This window comes from Ictalurus punctatus, chromosome 1, assembly GCF_001660625.3.
Source record: "Ictalurus punctatus breed USDA103 chromosome 1, Coco_2.0, whole genome shotgun sequence".
Taxonomy (NCBI): domain Eukaryota; kingdom Metazoa; phylum Chordata; class Actinopteri; order Siluriformes; family Ictaluridae; genus Ictalurus; species Ictalurus punctatus.
The window spans coordinates 7896000-7921413 of record NC_030416.2 but is presented as its reverse complement, the minus strand read 5'-3'; the positions used below and the strand labels follow the sequence as shown (position 1 = coordinate 7921413).

Here is a 25414-nt window from a genome sequence, read left to right as displayed (position 1 = left end):
TACTCCACATGTCTTAATTCGATTATTGCTTACTTCGAGTATGACCTTAATTAAATTAAGGTAATTAAAAATTGCTGTTTACATGGTAGTTTCTTAATCAAAGTATGGTCTTAATCGGGTTAAGAGTGGATTATTGTTGTCCATGTAAACACACTGATTGATTGGTGCTGAGTTACAAAGAGCAAGAAAAACACTTATTCATGCAATACCACAAGCTAAAGTTCATCAGAATGAGCTTTAATAATACCAAATAAGGAAGATTCTCTAGATGACAGGAAGAGCAGTAGTTATTATGACTAGTAACTGTACTGAAATTGTAAATGATGCATTTAGGCATGCAGATAAGTGAAGAGGAGGTGGGCAGAAAGATGAGGTTGACTACAGTACACAAATCCCACACATGCTGAGCGCTTCCTCTGGAATGGTCATGCACGTCTCGACATGTATACAGACCATGGGGGTTTACGTGAAAGAGCTGAATGTCTTCAAAAACAGAGTACAGACTTATGACTACAGTTTGCACAATACTAACCTGGAGGCTATGAGCTTGTCTTACTGGTTCGCTACATTAAGCTTGCAGCTCCAGTTTTTCGCCATGAATTCGGTGCAAAATCAGTGCTTACTTCTGATATAATTTATTAATTAGCAGTAGATTTTATTTTTTTATTACATATTTTTTAATTTAGTCTGAGTCAGTCTGATTTCATTTTGATGGATTGTATTAGATATGACGAAAAAGTCTTACTGTTATTAGTGGAGCAATGTGAAATAAATAAAAATCTAAGACTTTTTACAAGTGATTAAAAAAAAGATTTTTGAAATCACTTGATTACATCTTTTTTGACATTTTGAATTTATATATATAAATATAGTGACAGATAAATGCTATGTGTGTATGTGTGTGTGTGTGTGTGTGTGTGCGTGTGTGCGTGTGTGCATGTGTGTATATATATATATATATATATATATATATATATATATATATATATACATACACACACACACGCACACACACACATACACACAGCATCTATCTGTCACTGAGTATCAGACATGGAGACACCAATCCTTAAGACTATATTTAAAATATGCAGATTAGATAAGTGTATTTCTTTCTGTCATGTCAAACATCCAACAATGTCAACATGTACCTGTTGTTGAAGGTTTCATATTTAATCATACATTCTTGGAACAAACTAACATTCTTAAACTCACACTTCCCCCCTACTGGTACGGCTATACGTCATGAGTGTGTGTGTATGTGTATGTATGTGTGTGTGTGTAGCCTGAGGGCATGCTTTTCAACTTTCAGAGGTTACCTCAAGCTTGATAGAATGTATGACTCCCACAACTCACATATAGACAGTTCAGCGTCTCTCTCTGTCTCTCTCTCTTTCTCGCTCTCTCTATCACACACACACACACACACACACACACACACAGTAGTAATTGAATAGGGCTATAAATCTTCTATTCCCAAGACGCCACTCTGCAGACAGAAAAAAAATAAGAGCAGGCTAACAAGCAGCAGCGTCCACCTTTAATACCACGTCAAGGTCAAGAGGATCCTACAACGTTTACAACTAGAAGCAATGAGTGACACACACACACGCACACACACACACAGACAGTAAGATATAAAGGCAATGACACACCTACACCTACCCCACACCTAGTCAGGAAATGCACTTGCTCTAGTTTTTCTTTCTCCATACTAGAGCAAGTATGAAAAAACACCTGATAAGAAAAATTATAAGAACACAAAGAGTAGCGCAAAGAACAAAGGAAACCACCAGCATAACGTGATCAAAGAGACGGAAGCAGACAGAAAGAGAGAATGTAAAAGATGGATGAGAAAGGAGTGACAAAGCAGCACGTATCACTGCAGCTGGCATTCTGACCAGAGAGAGAGAGAGCGAAAGAGTGTGAGACAGACAGACAGACAGATAGAGAGAGAGAGACAGAAAGACAGACAAATACAGGTATTAAGAGAGAGACAGACAGATAAAGATGTTGAGAGGGAGACAGACAGAAAGAGACAGAAAGACAGACCGATGTTAAAAGAGACAGACAGACACAGAGACAACCCAGAAAAACAGATATATACAGATATTGAGATAGAGAGAGAGAGACAGATAGCCAGACAGATAAAGATATTGAGAAAATGACAGAGACAGACAGACAGATATAGGTACAGATACAGATATTGAGAGAGAGAGAGAGAGAGAGAGAGAGACACAAACCCGGAAAAACAGATATATACAGATATTGAGAGAGAGCAAGAGAGAGAGAGAGAGAGAGAGAGAGAGAGACAGACAGACAGACAGACAGACAGGCAGGCAGACAAAGATACTGAGAGAGAGACAGACAGATAGACAGAGAGATAGATAAAGATGTTGAGAGGGAGGTAGACAGACAGAGAGACAGAAAGACAGACAGATACAGATAGCGACAGAAAGCTAGAGAGAGCGAGAGAGACAAGCAGCGAGAGAAAAAGAGAGAGAGCCTGATAGTGTTGTATTAAATGAAAGAACTAAGGCTACAAGGAAAGAGAAACAGAACAGTTGTTTGCAAACACTAAGAGAAAGAAAGTGAATAAGAAAAAAGTGAGAAGATGGGGTGTAATAATGAACAGAGAAAGATTGATATTGTTCACTTTAATCCCGAAATTTGGCAGCTGATGAATAAAAAATTAGTAAAGAGAGATGTAACAGTACTGCAGCTGTATCCAGGTAGCATGGACAGAAGCGTGAGTGATAAGAGCAGAGAGAGAGAAAGATGGAGTAAAGGGTCATGAGTCAGAACCGCAGAGGGTAAGCAAGTGAGAAAGCAAGAAGTGAAAGAAGCACCTCAAAGAGAGGAGAGCTACTGTTCATTCCCTGCAGAGATGGAGGACAAAAGAAACAGATGACGTGCTCCGAGAAAGACATGACTCAGCTGATACAGAACTTCAGAAAAATGAAAAGTATTTAACACAGAGATAAGAACTGTCACCAAACCAAGTGCGTACACACACACACACACACACACACACACACACAGATCCATAATTCATTACAGAGCTCAGACAGAATCTCACTCAAAAGGAAAGCAGCTCAGTTCTGCTCTCAGATCTGTGTGTGATTGAAAGAATAAATATGTCAGGTAGTGACTGGCACACACAGCGGCGTTCAGGACTTCACACTTCTTCCTCACTCTCATGCTAACGTGTGTCTGCACTTCTATCGCCGCACATTCAAAAACAAGAACCGGCTCAAACTAGAGACAACAATTCCCACGAATCTGAGAAATTAGTACTGTCAAATCCAGAGAAAAAAAAGTAGAGACTGCAGACACTGGACTCCAGGTCCCAGAATGCAATGCAGTTATATGATGCAGTTGCACCGAGTTATGGCACAGATTTGGCTTAGCGTTCTCAGACACAAACATGACAGCATTAATAACGGTATTAGCATGAAAGTTTCAGCTTTGGAACTGCTCGTGTTTGGGCAGCATGTACCGATAAGGAGGTGAGAGACCTGGACAGAATAAAAGGCTAAAGCCCTGCTGCATTAATGTCTTTAGGTAGAGATGAAGAAAGGGCTAAATCCCATTGTACGAACATCTGCAGGTAGTCGAAAGGCATTGTGAGTAATGCAGGAAACTAATCCAAATGAAAATTAAACAAAAAAAAGTGAACTCAGAAAAAAAAAGTTCAGGACTTCAGTACGTTGTACGGGACGAAGAAGTCATACAAGTGTTTTACAGGAGGAGCGTTTTATGGGATCAGAGGAAGTAAGGAGGGCGGCAGTCCATGTCCAAACAGGTTCGAGGGGAACGAGAGAAGTGGAGGAAGGAGTGCAGAGATACCATCTGTCAGTTTGGGGAGGGTTTTTTTTTTTTTTTTTTTTTTTGGGGGGGGGGGGGGGGGGGGGTGTACATGGCACTGCACTCATCTGCAGTCTGTAGGTTTTTCCATCAGAGAATAAACTCATTCTTCTCAAATGAGTGCCTCCCCAAGCAGACTAGAAGGCTCTCTTTTTTAAAAATATGTGTCTCCATCTAACACCGTGGTGGGTGGGTGTGTGTGTGTGTGTGTGTGTGTGTGTGTGTGTGTGTGTGTGTGTGTGTGTGTGTGTGTGTGTGTGTGTGTGCACGCACGCTGCCTAGGGCAGTTTTCACCTCCAGACTGCTGCAGCTATGGTTTCATTGTCTGGTGTGTGTGGTGTGGAGCTCTGGCTTCAGCACTACTCTCCTGAGTCAAATGACTGATAATCCAGCACTTTACACTGTGTGTGTGTGTATTTTCTTTTGTTTAATCTCTTTGAGGGGAATTCCTCAAAAGAATAGAAGAATGTCTCAATTCTAATGTAGCAGGGAACCATAAATATGAGAATACCAAACAGGTGATAGAATGAGAGAGAGAGTGAGAAAGAAACATCTTATAGTGTTTTTCAGCATATTAATGTGCACCTATTATGGTTTTTCAAACATTACCTTTCATGTAGTGTGTTATAGAGCTGTTTGTGAATATAAAAAGTCTGCAAAGTTTCAAAAATCTTAGCTCACGACAAACGGGGTTATTGACTCCCAGAAGAAGAAACTGATTCTGAACAGCTGAAACGAGTAGTTAGTGATTCCAGACGTACTTCCTGTACTAACCTACGTAGGTTTGTAACAAGAAACCCACCTTTGGTCTTCATCGACTGCTCGGTGACAGACGGTGCTGAAACTCGTTATGGTAGTGGACGTTTCCTTTTCGAAACACGCTTACGGCGGTAGACCAATCACAACAGAGTGGGACAAACTGACCAATCAGAGCAGAGTATGCTCTCTGAAAGGAAGAGTTTAGAATGAATCCTTTAGAACGGATCATTTAACGAGTCGTTTGTGACACTGGGGGAAAAAGGTAATGCTGCAGTTTAATTTATGAGTGCAGTAAGGCACAGTTTTTTGACTTTGGATGCACGTAAATTTATTGTATAAGACCTCTAAAACAAAATTAGGCACGTTTCAAAACCATAATCGGTGCGATTATTACAAACCTGCAATTATTTGACCAAGAAACGTTTCTGAAACGTCTGAGATGTTCGGCCAGCTCCCATAACACTATAAAATATTGTAATTTCTGATTATAATTTCTGAAGTGCACGTTTCTTCAATATAACTACCGCCAACATTGTGAGAAAGATTGACACGCAGTGTATAAAAAAAGGCATGGAAGTAGTAGAAAGAAGAGAGCAAGATATGAGCTATGGAGTGTGTGTAAGCTGATCCAGAGAACAGTGTGTCCAGCTGTCTCTCTTCTCCCCTCACACTCTGTACAGACCCCTAGCTCAAGTGTTCATCCCACCATTTCCAAAGAAAGAGAGAGAGAGAAAGAGATCAAGCAGAAGCAATAGAAAACAGAGCAAAACCAGAGCACAAAATTCTGAGGACAGCTTTGATGGCAGAACCGAAAAAGGCTCCACAGAAAAACACAGAGACATAAAGTACATCATGTCGCGGCAATGCCGCCATCTTGCCTAGTGACAACAGCTCTCTGTCTGCCAACTGTTTCCCAGCTGCTCCTCTCTGCTGTGATCTGCGAGTGTCCCGTGTGTGTACGCGCCGCCAGCTTTGCTTTGCTTTTCTTCTTATTAGAATGATAATCACTTCATAAATCACCTTTCATGAACGTTAACATCAAAACAGAATTCAACGAAGGGGCATATCAAAGTATCGAAGAACGACTTAAACTGGAAGGAAGGTATGTAAGCATTAAAAGAAATGATTCAAACATTAAAATTTGCAGTATGACTATATGATCAAGTAATTATGATGGCCTGATTTAAAAAAAAAAAATTATTAAGATACTTTTCTTTTGCTGAAGTCAGTGATCTATAAATGTCATCTGAATCAAATGCTTTCAGAAAGGCAACAAATTTAAGTGAAATATTCCTGAGTTAAGAAAGAATTGAATGCCTTAGAAGGAATCAGCTCAATTTCGGAAAGAAAAGATCTCAGACTGCTCATTTGTGGGATAACGTTCAAACCAGAGCCAGCCAACTGTTGGGCACGCAGGAAGCAGATGGGCAGAAGAGGAAGTGGTGTGAGGGGAAAATGAGGCCTAGTGATTGGCTACACCTGAGTAAAGGTTGTGCCAACAAGGCTTTAGGAGTAAGGGGGGTGACTTTGACAGGGATCATACCACCCGCTGGGGTGGGGGTGGGGGGGTTGGGTAGAGGCATACTGGCGCCAGGGCACATTGGTGCTTGATGCCACCTGGCATTTGAAAGAAGCAGAAAAGCTCATACTGGCAGGGATGTAGTACAGGACCACAAGTCATGGAGACACCATAAGGCAGCCCTCCTCCATTTCTGCCTTAAAATGGTTGGCTCACATGCTCTTCGTTTCTCTTGTTCTCGGTTTCTCTCACACTGATTCTCAGCGGGTCCCACCATCGACTGGTACACTTATAGTTACGTCAGCAACTCTTAGGCTTCCTATTTTTAACTGCAGTAGTTAAATACAAATTCCTAACTTTAGCTGCACCCTGGGTCACTTTCTCATGCTATCTTTTTGCATGCTTTATAGTGACAGTCTGCCACATCTACCAAACCCTCCAGGGTTTTGCGATAGCAGGAATGAACGCAAAATCAAGGAAACTCCGCAATATTTGTAGGAGCATGCGATTTTTCAAAATTACCACCGATTTTCAGCAGATTTAAATCGAGGCACATCATGTGACATCACAATGCGTCGTGTGACGCCATCACAAGGCACATTCAGCCAAAGCCCTATTCGATTCATGAACATGAGTACAGCTAAATGGCCTCATTTACCAACAAATATCACAGCAAAAAAACATGTAATTGCAATTTCGCCAATTCAAGTAGTTTTCCACAAAAAAAGCACAAAAAACTCTAGCAACAATCACAAAAAAGAAAACCCACTGCAAAATCGTGTACAGGACTGGTCTACACAAACAACAATGGCTGACTTGTTAATAAAAACTCATTTCCATCCCACACATCCCCTCTGATCTCTTCTATCCTGAATCCTAATCTATCTCTGCCACTCCCTTCTCTCTTCACCTCCTCTACCATTCCAAACTCCTCTCTCTGCCATTCCAATCTCCTCGCTCTGCTTCTCTGGCTCCCTTTTATTTTTTCCACGCTGCCTCACTCTGTGTCTAATCGCACTGCATTAATACCTGCATTCCAGTCTCCAGAGGAATTCCTTAACAATGTAGCCTTGTCATCTTACTGACGTACATGTACAAGTGCAGGACGGAGAGAAACAAAGAGAAACAGAGACATATACCAGCAACACTTCAGTGTAAAATTCTCTGCTTAATACAGCAGCCTCCCTTCACTATTTTGCTCATGAAACAGACACAATTACAGGTTGTCCTGGTGTCATGTGATTTCAGAGAGAATGTAATGGTACAAACTAGATAGCTACTTACTTTGTTCTTTTGCAAGCGTGAACAAGATGTGAGCATTACTTAATAATTAAGGTTTTTTTTTTATTATTTCCCAGAAAGAAGAGAACATAGCCTGTGCACTTATTTTGTACTGAGGGATCAGACTCTAGAAGCCCAGATTATTATTCTGCGATTCATCTTAAAGCATTATTCTGTACCTGCGATACATATTCCAATACCTTACAGTGAAACTGATAGGAAAGGTGTGTAGTTAAGGGTGTGTGTAGGTGAGCTTGGGCCCACCGAAGGGTCCTGGCAGATAATAATAAATGTGTTAGAGGTGTCAGCAATTTTTTAAGTAAAAACACTCAACTATTTCACTCCTGTGCATAGAGGAGAAAATCCAATCTCTGTCCCTTCTGTAAACAGGAGAAAACTTGAATGACATGGACCATTAGCATCCAACCAATCATGTCCAGGAGGCATTTTACTTTGTGAAATCGTGTTTCCTGTAAATTCAGCAAACATTAACATTAAGGAGGTTTTGTAGATATGGCTTTAAGCAAATAAAGTATTAGTTTGAATTTTCCATTTTAAAATAGCCATGCCAATACAGTTGAGGTCATAAGTTTACATATGCCTTGCAGAATCTGCAAAATGGTAATAAATAAAATAAATAAAAAATAAATAAGAGGGATCATGAGTCCCTTGTTTGTCCTAAGCAGTTAAACTGCACACTGTTCTTCAGAAAAATCCTCCAGGTCCTGCACACTCTTTGCTTTTCCAGCATCTTCAGCATATTTGACCCCTTTCCAACAGCGGCTATAAGATGTTGAAATCCATCTTTTCACACTGAGAACAACTGAGGGACTCGTACACAACTATTACAAAAGGTACAAATTATTTTATTATTTATAATTATTATTATTTTGTCTTCTGGGAAACATGGAAATATCTTCTGTAGCTTCTGAAGGTCAACACTAAATGAAAAAATAACCTTTTTAAAATAACAGTTTACATCAATCATTCTGTTCAATAGTTTACACCCCCTGGCTTTTAATTAAACTATCACAAAACATAAACACAGTCATTGATCATCCAGGTAACGACACACAGTATTAAGCATCAAGCGTATGTAAACTTTTGAACCAGTTCATTTGTGTAAATTCAGTTATTATTGAGTCTGGTGGATTATATGTAAACATCTGTTATGTGAAATAGCTTATACAGGGCAGGACTAAATAAGAAACTAAATACAGCTTTTAACATCCCTCTTTTTTATATAGTTACTAGAACAGTTAGCATTTACTGTGGGTCTCAGGCCATGTCGACAAAGAGGAAACTGAGGCAAGGAAGGTTTCGAGGAACAACAAAAAAAGAATGGTGGTGTGGTGGGAGTGTGTATGTATGTCCGTGTCCTCATCCAAAAAAAGGTATCGCACTCATACCCAAGTGAGCAAAGAGACGAGGAAGGAAGGGAATAGGAGAGGAAAAATGTGGTGCCAACAATGAATGCTTCCTTACTGCATTGTGAGCATCTGTTCTTACTGAACATGTGTCTCATGTCAAACCCTCCCTACTAAGGCACTTCTTTATGCACACACACACCCACACACAAAGGACACATGGCCACTCCAACTGCTGATTGAGGGGGTGTCCTATGGGCAAAGGGGGCACTGTCCACAACAGATAAGAGCAGATTTTCAACCAGTGGACCCTAGACAGAAATACCGTGCACAGCAGATTTAATCTTAATCCTCCCCTCATCAGCTTTCCAGTTAATTTTCTAATTAGCCATTCATTAAAACCCCACTTATTTTTGCATCGGCAAAATGCAGCATTTCCTGTTCATTTCATAGTACTTCTTGCATTTCACACAGAACGTCCTGTCTATTTACCATAAGTACAGTGCCGGTCTCTGGTTTGAATGAATGGAAAATTGAGACTGCTCAGAAAGGAAAGTCATGTAACTGCATAAAGGTCATTTCCACTGATAATGGACTAAATCTTCAGCTGGTCAGCGCAAAGTTTACTTCCCTGGCCACAAGCAAGTACATAAAGATTCATTCGATACTCTTCAGTAGCACTGCCACAGCACGACTGGGAAAATGCTACGATATGACTGACAAGATAATATGCACCTCATTTGCCATATAAAATTCATTGTGTGTCCCAGGATTCAGTTTCACCTGAGGTTATCCAACGAGATGGGCATGCACTGTAGGGCCTGGAGCCTGATACTGAATCAACACATCTGCAGAGAAAATTCAGCATTTTAGTTGCCCGTCATCCAAGGAGGGTCCGTAGAATAGAGGAAACCACCTACTGGCCTAGATTACGCTGGGAGTGAATGCGAGATCATCCGCCGCAGGCTTGAATATGATTATGTGATGAGGTGTCAATCAAACAGAGAATGAGAATTGGCGCTGGCACTCACCAGCGTCTACCTCTAGATTCTTTAGCCACCATTTACCTCCTTAGCTAGCAGCCTGGTATGGTGATTAGGAATACATGCTCAAACACACTGCACACTCTGAAATGTTAATCAGTCACTGAAAAGGCATGCATGGTGAGAGAGATAAAAGGATGGGTGAGAGACAGTTCATGGTTCACATAATATATATCTCCGGTAACTCAAGACTGCTAGTTCTGCCACTGTAAAGTCATGCTCACACAGGTTTTGTGGGGTCTAGGAGACAGGCGGTGTGAGGCTCCTAAGTCCCGGAGGGAATCACCTGAACATGCGGCTTCGGTAGGACATACAATCTGCTACCTGATCCGTTGCATCTAAAGCAGGGAAACCCCTTCTCTCATAGACGTCTTTATCTCGATTGCTGTGGAGCACAGCTTGTTTTGCAAAAAAAAAAGACTTCAAACATTTAAGGCCTGAGAACACATGTCAAAGATGACCATCCAAATGGAACTGGCCTCACACACTTCAGCCTTTTTCAGCTTTCTTCAGAAGATGTTTTACTGTTTCTCCTTTTAGCTCTTTTCTGGACTTGGGCATGATGTTTACATTCACTACAAAAATGCTTTACAGAGCTCCTAGTTCATGCACCATTAGAGCGATAAAAAAAAAAAAAAGAAAGAAAAAAAGAAATGTCACCATGCTCCATGGAGAAGTTCATGATAACCTGTTAATCATTAACTAGATTAAAAACCATGAAACATGTTGCAAGGAAGCAGGTCTGTTTTGTGCTATATGTAAACGCACTGAAAACCTAGAAACACAGATGAAGAAGGAGATTGCAAATAATGATCTAATCTTTACCAGCATGGCTGTGAGTGTACAGTAGTGCAGGCTGTAATTCAAGCCATAGGTTTATATTAAGCATTCGTCACAATATGTTATTTTTATACTAACACCTCTTTCACAGCGAATTCTACAGTGGACACTCCAGTTTTTTTGTCTTATTAACTTGAAGATAGTGAACAAGTTTATACAGTAGATGCTCCAACATAAGTGAACTAACTTGTTTTATGGACTTTCCATAAGATTATGAACAGATAGAAAGTGTGATGTGTCATTACAAATTCCCATTGCTGGCAACTCACTGTGGTATAAGAGAGAAAAATATATCCTTCCCCTGTCTGTTTTATTCTGTACTTAATGTCTTGCTTAACTTGGTGTGTTTTCTATAACACGTTATATCAAAGTAGATACTATACATGTAATGTACTGTATGTGTGTATGTGTATGTTGGTGGAAAAGGCTCCAGAAAGCTGTGTTTTGGTGGACTTTGGCATATATGGTGTCTGTTGAGCCAAAACAAATCCACAAACTGGCGAAGATTTGGCCAATCGCATATGTAGCTCTGTTGGCTGGGTGGTGGAAAATTTTTGCCGCATCAATTGGGCCCAAGCCCGAGTGCACAGATGGCGATGCTCTCATCGGGTGGGCAGGATAGCAGGGTTTCACTCTCCTCAATAGCCATCAGCTAAGGACTGTTAGCTCAGTATGTATGTATATATTAGAGATTTAGCTAGAGTCTAGATACATTGTAAGCACGCAGTAATGTTCTAGTCCAACTGGGGAGCATTTTAACCAAAAACGAATTTCTTGAGACATGTGGACTTTAGCAGCATTGTACGTCATTGCTCACAATTGCTAAGCATGCTAGCTACTCGTTTATAAATATAACTAGGCATTTTAAATAGGGTTAGTTCTTGTAGAAAAGACTGAGCTGTCTAATATAGCTAGGTAACTACTAATACTAGCTAACAAGGTGCATACACTACCTAGCTAAATTTAACGATTGGACCAATTTGTGACCTTTAAACACAAATGCAGCTACTGATAACAAGAGTTAAGAATTTGCAAGACTAAAGAATTGATCCGTTTATCACCATGTGACTCCAACGCAATTATCATAGCCGTATCTACAGCCGAGTGTCTACAATAACGATATGTTTAATATTGCAGTAGCTGAATCACATGCCTGATTATCAGAACCCATCTCCTAAAGTGATATCTAATACAGTCTGATTGCAATATTTTGGAATGAGAATTGCCTTGAACCACATCTAGTGTCTCAGGAAACCCCACCCGAGCGGCACTCTTGAGAGGGGGCAGTGGATACTTTGGCTCAAGGATGCATTCAACTAACCAAACAGCCATCAGCTCTAGGCTATAAAACCTTTTATTCCCCTTGCGCGAACATGCTGATCTCCAGGGAATGTTTGCCCGCTGAGAAGAACAGGACAATGGACACAGTCTAGTGGAGGAAGGGAATGTTTGAGGAGTCTTTACTCTAGGCCTGTTTGAACATACCGTGGCATTTTGACCTGTGTGTGTTAAAGTTACACTAGCTTAAGGTAGGTGTGGGAGGTACCCCAGAGAAGACAGATAGTCCAAAGTCACTAGTGTTTGACACAAACATATTTGTAATACTTGCCTGCAGGAACCGAAACTAGAAGAAGGAAATTGTAGAGTTATAAATAGAAAGGCAACAATTTGGTACCCATAGGTGATAGACATGAAAACAACAAGAAAACAGATCAATCAGGCACATCTAATGCTTAGTTCCTTATCGATCCACATCTAATGGAACAAGGGAAGAGGATATCTTTCACTAATGTACGATGGCTCCTATTCCTAAACAGGGCTACTTAGGAAAGAGCAATATTTTCCCCCAAAGGAAACCCCATGACCATCAGTACCTATCATGCAGTACTCTCCACTGCTAAATGGATCAGACGGGGCTTATCCATCTCCCCAAAGCGGTTCAAGACACAATTCTCATCATAATCACCCCACTTTCAAGGCCATCCTTTAGACTACCACCACCCTATATAGCACACAGATACTGATGCTCTCTCTTTTTTACCCCTCCTCTCTGCATTTCCTGTTTGGCCATAGTAAGAGGGCAACCTTTAAAAATAGAGCCTTGCATGAATCAAAGGCCAGAGTACTTCCTCTGTGCTTGTCTATACCCTGCTCCAAGCACTTTGTAGTGTGAGGAGAGTGTTTGAACGCTGGAGCTCTTGGGAGAGCCGGGACTCTTCACAACAAACTCGCAGGGGGATGATTGAAGGGAGGGAGACAGGCTTTTCGTTTTTGAAGTGAATACAGCGTCATCGGTAGAGGCTGGATGTTAGCAGTGATCTCCCTGGGTTTGTGTGAATGCTTTTTCTATTCTAGCCTCTGAGAACCACACACACACACACACACACACACACACACACACACACACACACACACACACACACACACACACACACACACACACACACACACACACCTCAGGACTTTTCCCCAAAAAGCACATAGTAGGATTATCATCAATGCCAGGTCACGAACAACAGAAGCAAACATAGTAAATCACCTCCAACATCAATGCACGCTCACGGATCCCAGTGGCACACCAAAATTACTGGACACCCATAGAGAGACAGACAAGTGGTAGAGAAGCCACGACAATGAATATACATAATGTTAGCCGAGTGTGTATTTAACTGTACTGTAGCAGACTTTAACGATATTAAAATTAGACCGGGGTGGATGAGATTTCTGTTCTCCTATCTCATATCTCACATAATTGTCTGAGATTTAGGGAAGTAGCTGTTTTAGGCCAAAATGCCCCTGACTGCCAGATGTATGATAACCAAGACTAGCATGTCTCAAAATCATGCTCTGCATATTTACTTTACAAGGATTCCAATTAAATTTCCAAATCCAGCCATAAAACTATATTGTTCTTTTACAGATTACACTGCAGTTTATGAGTAGACATAAAAAAAATGTTTATATATATATCCTACACAGGGTTGCTGGGAACCTGGAGCCTATCCCATGGAACTCAGGGAACAAGGGGGACACCCTGGATGGAATGCCAACCCCCTGCAGGGCACAATCTCACACACACACTATGGACAATTTAGAGATGCCAATCAGCCTACAGTGCATCTTTGGACTGGGGGAGGAAACCAGAGTACCTGGAGGAAACCCCCGAGGCACAGGGAGAGAATGTGAGCTCTGCACTAGCAGGGTGGAGACAGGATTCATACCACTGACCTTGGAGGTGTGAGGCAAATGTGCTAACCACTATGCCTATTTTAAATAAAGTAGCTTTTTTTTGGCAAATCAAAGTGCTTTTTAATATATGTTTAAGTACCTGTCACTTGTTCATTCGTTAATTTTTAGTAGCTACTTTATCCTGTTCAGGCTAACAGTGGATCCAGAATCTTTATTAAAGTCACTACTTGATATTAAAAGTAAATATGAATTGGAAATCGTTGTAGCATATTGTTGCTTGCGATATGCTTAGAAATGCCTATTTGGGACATAATACATCACATTAGCGCTATAGTATCATTGAATATGCCACGTGGACTTCATAGTCCTTCTTTATTCTTCTCAACAACTGTAAAGAAATAAACGAATTCATAAAACAGGGGGGGGAAGCCTCACAATGGTATTTATTATGCAAGAATGGAGGGCTTTTAAATCCCACAAAAAATGTGGTGTGCTCATGACGAATGGTACACAGCGTCACACCAAAGTGCCATATTGCTCTGTTGGATTAACACCAGTGCACCAGCAGATTGTAGTTCTGTGGCAAGCCACAGTTGGCCACCTGTGTGTGTGCGTGTTTGTGTGTGTCAGAGAGAGAGAGAGAGAGAGAGAGAGAGAGAGAGAGAGAGAGAGAGAGAGAGATAGTTGCATTGAGGGGGAAGTAGAGAATCAGGGGGCGAGACACAGCCTGTCCACAGTTGAATGCCTCTCATACCAGACTGATTCATCTCTTGAACCAAAGCTAATAAGAAAATCAGAGTTACATGCTAAATCACAGCCTACAACCCACCCACCCCCCCCCCCCCCCCCCCCCCCCCACACACACACACACACACACACACAGACGCACAGCTTCACCAAGCCCAGCAACTAGCCAATCTGACAGCATTACCATCCCAACTCATTGTTCATCATAAGGTGCGAATGCATGTTCAGTGTGTGCATGTGTGTTTGTGTGTGTGTGTGTGTGTGTGTGTGCATGTAGATGTGTGCCTCTGCCTGATCCGGTGGCCTCTGAGACTGGAAAGGTCCTTAAAATTGGGTTTGGCTTTTATCTTTTTTGCCCAGATGAAAGAGCAGGCTTTTCATTTGAAGGCTCCCTAATGCCATAATAATTACTGATGGCTGTGGGGGGTAGTTAGTGTGTGTGTGTGTGTGTGTGTGTGTGTGTGTGTGTCTGTGTGTGTGTGTGTGTGTGCGTGCTCGATGGAAAGGTGAAAAGGAGGAGGGGGTTTGGTCTTAAGGAAAATTAAAAGCAAGGAAACGAGTGTGAGGAAATAAGCCTGGAAAAGACAAAGACGGGAAGCACGGTGTTTTCCTACTTCCGACCTATGTCTGTGATCATGAATACACCTTGTATCACCAGCACTTCTGTGTATCAAGACAGCTTGAAACTGATCTGTACCACCTTTTGAACCACCAAACTTGACTTTGACACATCTGGCGGATGTGCGTGAAATTTTGTGAGAGGGTGACAGTTGTGCGTTGTGCTGACGCGTGAGAACTTAAAGACAGGAGTCGGCAGTTTTAACCCTAAACATTTGGTATTGTTAAAGTTGTCATGTTCTAGCAGCTGCTCAGAGGAAACTCTCTGGCCTTTTTGGCACCCCAAGCCCCATTCAAATGATGTGGACCACCAACATCCAAGCAATCAGGACGAGTCTATAGACATCTCTATTTGAAGATCATTTTAGAAAGCTACCCTATACTCAGATTTTTCTTTAATTATAGAGCAGTGGAGAGAATGTTTGAGAGACAGTGTAAAGGAGAAGAAGGTGGTGGTGGGGGGGGGTTCAAGAAACAGATGCAGAGAGTACTTAACCACCAGCACAGACAGGTGGGAAGAAGTGTATTAGGGGAGGATAAAGTCAAACAGCGGAAACGAAAACACAATGGTACAACAAAATGCATGAGATACGGAGCTGTAGGTGGAGGCAAACAGAAGGAGTGATGATAGAGTTAATGGGACAGATAGGTAATCTCAGAAAGCCAGCGGGAACTGAAACACGGAGGGGGGGACGAGGTAAAGATGACAGAAATTGAAACGGATACAAATAACACTGCTTAGTTTAAATCGTTACACTTTGCCATGCAACGATAGGACCAATGTGCTTTTCTAAATCTGTCAAGTCTAAATCTGGTACAAACCTGCACACAGTGCAACGTAGTAGTGTAAGAGATAATTCAGCTTCAGAGCATGCTGCTGGGTCTATTTTTGTACATCGATACTTCACTATCCTTACATAACAAACAGTGATCAAATGTTGGATGGAGCCATGAAAACAGCAGTCTACCTAATCCTAATGCATACCTAATGAGCACGACTTCATAAATCAACATTATTCATGCAGGTCAGTGGGCACCAACTGCTGGTCTGCTGGAGATCTGCTTCAAGCCTAACTCAACACACCTGCTCCAAAGAATCCGTGTGTGTCCAAAATGATGGAGTGTTCTGGGGGAGTTGAGAGCTGCAGTGTACATAGAGGCAGATTTGTATAACTGGACACAACTGCAGCACTAATTTAACAATGTGTGAGTACACTGTGCAGTCTAGGGGTTCATGTTTGTTTGTTTTTTCTTCTGTGGAACATGAACATGAGCTTCCTTTACTGAAAAGACTTGCACCGTTTTCGATCAAGCCTCCAACAAGGTGTCACCCACATACATATACACACACACGCGCGCGCGCACACACGCATACACGTTAAGTGCGCTTAATGCAACAGTTTCTCAAGCTACCAGATGTACAGCTTTTTATATTTTCTCTTGTTTGTTTGTTTTAATGTAAATTTGTCTTCCTGCGTCGTTTGAAGTCTTTTTTTTTTCTTGTTGTTGTTCCCTGCGCTTTAACTGCTGCAGGTGAATGAGCAGGTTGTTGCGCCGAAGCTTTCACGCAGAGTTGCCAGATTCCACTCACTGTTTTCCAGCCCTTAAGCATATTTAATTCTTCTCTAAATCAATACAACTATGCTTTAATCAAATTTAAACCTATAATTGTTTTTTTGTTGTTGTTGTTTGTTTGTTTGTTTTTTACACTAAGAAACCAGAAGTCAATTTTGGGAATACAAATAGTGCAACACAGTACAGGTAAGTCACGCAATCTGGCAACCGAGCCGGTCCGACATGAAATGCGCCTTAAAATCTTTTTTCTCATTCATTTATTTTAAGCTCACTAAAATAAAAATAAAAATGAAATAAAAGAAAAGATCAAATGGAGTTCAACAAACAGATTATTCACGAAGAAGAAGAAGGGGGGCAAATAATTAAGTTGTGGTCTAAACTCTCGGCTTACCTTGCAGTGTGAAGAAAAGAGAAACGCAAGCGAGCCACACGCGTCCTGATATCATCCTCTCCATGATCACTTCTCAACTACTTCGCTGCTTGCTTCTCTTGTATGTCAAGTCCGCTCGCTTGTCCGATCTTACTCTGCGTCTCTCTCACACACACTGGCTGGCTCGCGCGCGCGCGCGCACACACACACACACACACACTCACGCACCCGCTGCCTCTGAGCACAGAGAAACTTGAGATGCGGGCGGCGGGCGGTGCTTTTGGTTGATGTATTCGCACAAAAGGTGACCCTCCACCTCTTCCACCTCTTTCAGTGGGGCATGTTCTCAGCAGAAGACCATACAGACCTTCAATATTAAACTATGAAATATAAACATTACATATATCTTATACATAGCCCGTGTAAACACACCATAGAATGAAATGTAGCTATAACCTTTTATTTATTTATTTATTTATTTATTTATTTATTTATTTATTTATTTATTTATTAAACAATACACCTTCCATAAGAAAAACTCTATTGTGGCACCTACCAGAACTGCTATTCAATTATATGCCTTTATATGTAGACACACTTCACTACAATATCCAGCAATGGATGTTAAAATTATTTTATGTACAAAATTCTGTGATGCTATGATATCTTCTATCTTGTATTGAACGAGTATATATAAAGGTCCAGATACAGCAGTTCCTCACTTAGAAAAGTCCCATCCATCCATCCATGTTCTATACCGCTTTATCCTTTTTTCAGGTTCATGGGGGAAACCTGGAGCTTATGCCAGGGAGCATCGGGCACAAGGCGTGGTACACCCTGGACAGGGTGCCAATCCATCGCAGGGCACAATCACATACACATTCACACACTACGGACACTTTAGACACGCCAATCAGCCTACCGTGCATGTCTTTGGACTGTGGGAGGAAACCGGAGTACCCGGAGGAAACCACTGCAACAAGGGGAGAACATGCAAACTCCGCACACACAGGGCCACGGTGGGAATCGAACCCCCGACCCTGGAGGTGTGAGGCGAATGAGCTAGCTTAGAAAAGTCAACAAACAATAAATGAAGGGTGACCTTTAAAATGATTAGTGACCATTAACGATTAGTTTATGGCTATAAATATGACAAGTTGATTTTTTTTTTGTTTCGTAATGGTGTGTCATGTTAGAACTTTTGATTAGTACAGCAGAATTTGAGTGAAAATTAAATATTCAAACCTTTTCATTTATTCAATTTCAAATTCTGCAAAAATGATTACAAAAAAATTAAGCCATTTTCTCAGAACAAGTGTATATTGTAGCTGGGGGAAGAAAAGAAAAGAAAAAAAAACCCAACAAGTTTTGGAAACCTGACATCAGGTCCAGTATATTCGTTTGTGTTTGGATTGGCATCCTGTAGGTCATTTCACAGACATGCCCCCCAATCTTCCAGGTGTTTACTTTGCTGTTAATATTCAGGAATTACTAATAAACAAATAACATGTTAAAGTCACATTATATGGCCAAAAACACCCATGTGCTTTCCAAAGTTGGTCGCCCCTTTGCTGATATAACAGCCTCCACTAGGTTTTGGTGCATGGCTGTGAGGATTTGTGCTCATTCAGCTACAAAAGCATTATGCCCTGTTTACACTAGTGCGTTTTCAATTTAAAATGCATAACTTTTGCTGTGTAAACAGACCAAAACAAAGACTTTTGAAAACGAAGGTGTGGTTGCCCACATTCACTCCTTGATTGGGTCTTCTGGATCATTGCGACAAGCCCCTACCATATGACTATTACGCTACCTTGATCATATACATGGAGACTGAACCGCAAGCTTTGTTGGCTTTGTTATCATTCTTAGCAGCTATTGTGCAGTTAAATTCTGTATTTTATAATACTGCAGCTGCCTACATGCGCAAGAGGCAAGTTATGATGATCAACAATCATCAAAAAATCTAATTTCAAGTGGCGTAAACCTTACATGACCGGTTTGTTGTGCTTGCCGGTGACTAGCAACCAACTTCCTGTTTACACTTGTATGCGCATGCCCCGTGTGCATGAATAATCATGTGACCTGCGTATTCGGTCGTGTAGTGTGGACGAGGATCGTTTTCATTTTAAAACTCTGTTTTAAAACGAAAACACACTAGTGTAAATAGGGCCTTAGTGAGGTCAGGCACTGATGTTAGTTAAGGAGGCCTGGGGTGCAGTCAGCATTTCAGTTCATTCCAAAGGTGGTCAGTGGAGTTGAGGTCAGGGCTCTGTGCAGGCCACTTGAGTTCCTCCACTCCAACTTTGGCAAACCATGTCTTCATGGAGCTCACTTTGTGCACAGGGGCTTTGTCTTGCTGGAACAGGTTTGGGCCTCTTAGGTGCAGTGAAGGGAATTTGTAATGTTATAGAATATAGACATTCTAGTCAATTTTCAACAGTTTGGGGAAGAACCACGTGGGTGTGATGGTCAGGTGACCATACACTTTTGGCCATATAGTGTATATACTGTGCCTTTTGAAGTAATATAATAGAGTGCACATAAATTACTCAATCACTATTTGAATTGTGTCAAATTGTTACTAAGTGAAAGGTACTGTAATATGATATGCTACTTTCCATGACTTAAACAAAGACTCAATCCTTTCTGACAGGTGCCTTTCCTAACTAGAGTGTTTTGGTGATTCCACTGAAGAAAGGATACCTGCTGAGGAGTCTTTCAAACAGTCTTAATCTGCCAGACTAATATTGACACAGCATACCCCGCACAGATAACAATACTATCTCAGTGAGATCCAAATATGGAATTTCTGAGATAACTGTACAAAAACTGCTTTTCTACAATAAGAAGAACAAAAAGGGGACTAAAGACAGACTAAAGGGGTGGCGTGAGCTCCTGATCTTGTATTTCAAATTGTGGGTGGGGGGGAGGGGATCACATGTTGGCATACATTCTTATACATAGTGTAATGTTCAGCTGTGTAGTTACTTTAGTAATTGAAAGCTATTCCTGGGGCATGACAGCACAGCAAAAGTCACTGGGACTCTGCTACCACAACAGTGGCTTGCCTAAGTTTTCCCCCCACCTGAACTTTTCCACATTTTGTAATGTTACAATTTGGAAATGAAACAGAATTAATTGGGATTATATGCCATGAATCTACACAAAATAGCCAGTAATATTGAAGTGAGGAGAATCAATATAGTTAGTGAAATTATTTACAAATAAAAATATAAATGTTGCAACTGCATAAATCATACGTATTCACCTCCAGTCCTCTAAAACCTCTCAGTTAGTTCTGGTGAAACCAATTGCCATCACAAATCAAAAAATTAGTTGAATAGACTAGACCTGTGTGCAATTAAAATGTCACATGATCTCAATGCACCTGTTCCTGGAAGGCCCCAGAGTTTACTGACCTAAGGAAACATAATCATGAAGACTAAGGAGCGATCAAATTCAGTCTGCAAATGTACTGTATCAATCAGGGTTTTGGTTATGAAAAATACTAAATATTGAGCATCCCACAGAGCACCATTAAGTCTTTATTAACACATCTAAAAAATATCTACTCTACTTAAAATAGGGCCAGTAACCAGGTCAGTAACCAGATAAGGAGAGCATTTGTCGTAATGTAAGATGTAACCAGTGGCCAGTGGTAAATCTTAACATGATGCTACCATAAGCATGCTTCTCTGTGGGGATGGTGCACTCATGGTGATGAGCAGTGTTATTCAAAACTGTTTTCTTTCTACCACTTACCAGTTGGCAAAGATGGTCTACCAGCTTGACCAGATCAGCCTGTGTTTTGGCAGCTGGTAGCTGGTCAGCCCAAGCTGGACTTTTCAGTAGGGAATATGAAAGCAACCTTAGTTGCCACATATTGCTTCAAAATCTCACAAATCCTAGTGCTAAGTGTCAGACTGTTTGTTGTCAATCAACTTAATAATCGACCTAAAATAATAATCGGCCTAATTTACCTGTGCAGCTGGATTTGCAACTGGGATTCAGTCTTTTCAAAGTCAAGGCTATTTACCAAGTAGTGTGTCCATTTTTTTTGTTCACCCCCCTGTACACTATGACGGAGACCTGAAAACTGAGCTTTAGCTATTCAGGCCTATAGTGTTACCCTCAAACTTCTGTGTCTAATATTAAGTCTTGAATGTGCAAGGGGCTGCAGGGGCTGCAGATAAATCGGTGAATTACATGCAAAGGAAAGCTGTAGCTAGCTGTCTTGATGCATGCATTGCGGTTCGTTTTCTTGCTAGAGACAAAGTCTGAACTTGAGCCAGCATAACAATTGACTGCTAATACATGCAGCATAGAATTGCAGAGCATATTTTCCCTATCAGTCCTGGCCAAGCGAACGAGATCGCTCGGGTAATCTAAGCTGACTTACTGACCTTCTCACAGTCTGCACTTTGTGCTACCACAACAGCACCAGTAGCTCTATCCTGCAAGAAGCCTAAAATGGAAGTGTTTTGAAAGACTAAAAAAACAAATTTTTCCCCTTATAAACCTGCCGTAGTCTGGAGCGCAGTCAGAGGATAGCCTGATAAAGTCATGGAAAACTGAATGATGAAAAAAGGCATGTAAGTGGATGTACAAGCTTTGATTTCTGGGAGACAGCCTGGTTAACATGGAGCCTCAGGGGGGAAAACATGTATGGTGAGAGAGAAGAGAGAGACTCTGAATTACAAATTAGATGTTAAGAAAGAGAAAAATAGATGGACTGTCTGGGGGGGGGGGCTGGAAGAGCCTTGAATAATAAAACAAGCTTTATAATAGTATCTGAAGTTATATTTGTGTTTGTGACAGTGACAGATTTTTTTTTTAAAGACACAAACACACGCACCTTCATTTTGAATAATTCTACTTGCCTATGCACCTCCATTTTATCCCAAGTGGTACCCCTGCAATTATTTTCTCCTGGATAACAATGGCTTTACTGTAATGGGAAATCACTTAAGCACTATTTCAGGCAGAGGGGTAGAAATGATTCATTTCTATGTAATCTCTCACAAAGACACTTCCATCATTTCATATAATGGCTCGTTTTCCCTGCACTTTTCATAGACAAGTCTAGCCAAGTTAAGAAATAGGATGGGGGGATTTAAATGGCATAAATTGCACCCGGATGCAAAGATGTACATGATGGAGATGGTGGAAAGAGACATGTTAATACTGGCGAAAAGAAAAAAAAATTACAGGCTGGATTTTTCATGAGAATGTGCCCATATATGTCTAGACCTTTTAGTGGCTGTCAGTCATGAACAATAAACCATGGCATAGACATGACCACACAGTTTCATATTATAGATTTGCTCAGTGATACACACATAGACACACACACAGCAGCATCCAGCCACAGCAAACCTAATGTGTAGCATCTACGCTGTGGGATTCCGCAAGCCATTTACATGCTTGGGCCTGATTTTAGCAGCATGCCACATGGGCGAGGATAGTGACATTTTCCCACTCTTCTTCACCAGGCACAAACAATAGTCTCTGTCATCACTCTGCCCACTGCCTTTGTCCACTCCAGCCTCTAGACACACTCGCGACACACACTCTGCTGCTAGAACTGCGAGAGTTGATCTGAATTGGGAGGGCTGAGGTCAGGACAGCAAGCTGTGTCAGTTTTAAAGAGTTCTTTCAGTCAGACAAGTTTAGTTTCCACTCAGTGGATGTCGGAATCTTATGCAGCTTCACTGTGGAATCAGATGTCTTTTATGAGCTAGATTCCATGCCATCATTCCATTCAATGTGGAAACATCTTTCTGTTACTATTCTGTGCTTTGGTTATTACTTCATCGATCAAAACTTGGACCTGAGAATTAATTTATTGTAATATCCCAGCTAAATTATTATTATTATTATTATTATTATTATTATTATTATTATTATTATTATTATTATTTTAGGGGTCCAAGCACCGAAGGTTACATTTTCTTATACAGATTCGTCTTATACATAAGGTGAATCGGATAAACCAAACCGTAATTCATAGAGATATGAAACTTGATCAGAAGATATTACTTCATCCCACTACTCCAAGTTGGCATCACTAGGCAAGTTGGCCCAGCAGGTCCTACAGAGCAGGGCTTCACATTTTAGTCCATGTTCCATGAATTGTATGTCCCACAACCAACAAACAAAAAAAAAGCCTTAAGACCCATTTAGCATATACTCTTTAGCTAATTTGTGTGAAATGTGAAACTTATGTTTGTTATCTGTTCACAAGTAGTAGTAGTAGTAGTAGTAGTAGTAGTAGTAGTATTGCTGCTGTTGTTATTTTTCTTGTTGTTGTTGCACCACACATTACCAGAGCCCCCCAAATATTGGAATTTCCGTCTGTTTTGGGAGTGCCAGTGTTTAGCGTTCAATTTATTTGTCACTCTCCAAAGTACTGCTTAAAGGCTCATATGAAAGTATACACTCAGGGCTTAGTAGATTTTCTTAAGTATTTCTGTTTTTACATAGCCTACTAGGTTTAAGTGTTATTATATTATTGTGGCTGTTCTATACTGTGTTTACTATCAAAAAAAAGCTTTAGTTGTGCTGTCCATTTTATCTCTGTACCAGTGTTATTGTGGAAAGGTGTGAATTGTTTTCCCAGCATAGCGCTCACAACACTCCCATTTCCCATCGCCCTGCTCACCAGCAGCTAAACACAGAGTCACGATACTCTACACACAGATACCCAACAGTGTCCTGACTAATCTTATAATAGACAAGCGGTGATAAAGTGATTGTTGTTTATACTAATTGAAAATGTCAGATAAGTCGATTTCCATTCTGCCGGCAGAATGGAATGCCAGTGTACTGCCAGAAAGGGTTAATAACATGATTGCCCGATGTATGCTTTCATAACTGCCTCCAACCTCTTTCATAATCTAGACATTACAGTGTCCCATCTTCAGATCAGATCCCGAGACCGAGGGGGTCATAACTATTTTGCTGTTCATTTTGGATTGTTGAGTGGTTGTTGGATTCAATACATTTTATGATATATGATTAGCTTTTCAGAATTCGCTTAATTCTTGTTTTTTGATTATTTAAAAAACATGGAAGACACAATCGTTTGCCATCAGCTCCATGAATTTCTGTGAACCATGCAAGGCTTTGGCTGTCATCCAACAGTCTTGATATTTTAGAAATGTGTTCCACAGTTTTCCCCCGAAAGACCCATCCTGCAAAATTCAAAACAACATGCCTTGAAAACTGGAGTCTCAAGAGATGACTATTTTTAACCTCATAGTCTTGTCCTCTCTTTCTCACACACATGCACACATTTATATTGCCTAAAGTAGCTTTTTGAATTGAGTCCAATAGTGTGTGTGTTTTTCTGCCTTTCACCCTAAAGCTATCCATGTGAAAAATTTAAACACATGCACATAATCCGTTTTAAAGACAAACAACTTGAATATCAAATGGCTCTAATCCAATAACGACATGAAGACTCCATGATAAATCACTGAATAAAGAAACGGTACAAATATTAATTTATATGCAATAGTAATAAAAGTCAAGGAAAATAAAAGAGAATAAAGCAGATATTTTTACTGACTGGAAAATGTATGTGCATTTGTTTTATTCCGTATTATTCTTCTGTTTGTCCACCTGTGTGTGGTTTGATCTTTCTGTGTGTGTGTGTGTGGAGAGAGAGAGAGAGAGAGAGAGAGAGAGAGAGAGAGAGAGAGAGAGAGAGAGAGAGAGAGAGGCCTCTTCTGATGTGTCTACCCCCTCTGGTAAAAGAAATGACCTCCACGCTGCCCACACTAACACATATCTTATTGAACCTCCAACTATTAAACTAATCCGCAGCCAATCCCTCATGTCATTCTCTCCATACCCCCAACCTCTCCACCCCTTTCACCCCTCCATCATTACCTCCCTGCCACTCTACCATCTTTGTCCCCAACATGCTGCATTCGTTCCTGCTGTTCATTCCCCTCTACTGATTCTCTAAAAACTCCTTGAACTTTCCCTTCCCATGCCTCTCACTCCTCCCTTCCTCTCCCCACTTCCCTCCATCCTCCTGCACAACTTTGCTCCATCACTCTGTGCTTGTCCATCTTTCCTTCTCCTGCACTATTACTCATAATGGGAGTCATTATGGTATTAAGCCGCAATGACGGTGCATTCAGGGAAGGGTGACTCTGACACGTGCTTGTATATTGTGAGGGAGAGCGATTGGGCATCAATGCCAGTCTCTGTTGCTGTGAGTTGGCGG

The 25414-nt window shown here is 41.0% G+C and overlaps 1 protein-coding gene and 1 long non-coding RNA gene across 4 annotated transcripts in view; one reads left to right on the top strand and one right to left on the bottom strand.

The window, feature by feature from the left end:
- Positions 1 to 17394, bottom strand: part of bcam (basal cell adhesion molecule (Lutheran blood group)) — a 55107-nt gene extending 37713 nt beyond the window's left edge. For 2 of the 3 annotated variants that reach the window (XM_017469665.3, XM_017469675.3), the window contains exon 1: positions 17197 to 17393. In XM_017469665.3, the coding sequence (XP_017325154.1) occupies positions 17197 to 17260 (64 nt within the window). In that variant the 5' untranslated portion in view covers positions 17261 to 17393. Of the gene's footprint in view, positions 1 to 17196 lie in introns of all 3 variants that reach the window. The other variant, XM_053680052.1, reaches the window with a different exon arrangement.
- On the top strand, positions 15587 to 18295 carry LOC128632828 (uncharacterized). The gene is made up of 2 exons (XR_008396386.1): positions 15587 to 16436; positions 17953 to 18295. It is a non-coding gene; the product is annotated as an uncharacterized LOC128632828 (long non-coding RNA).
- The last annotated feature ends 7119 nt before the right edge of the window (positions 18296 to 25414 follow it).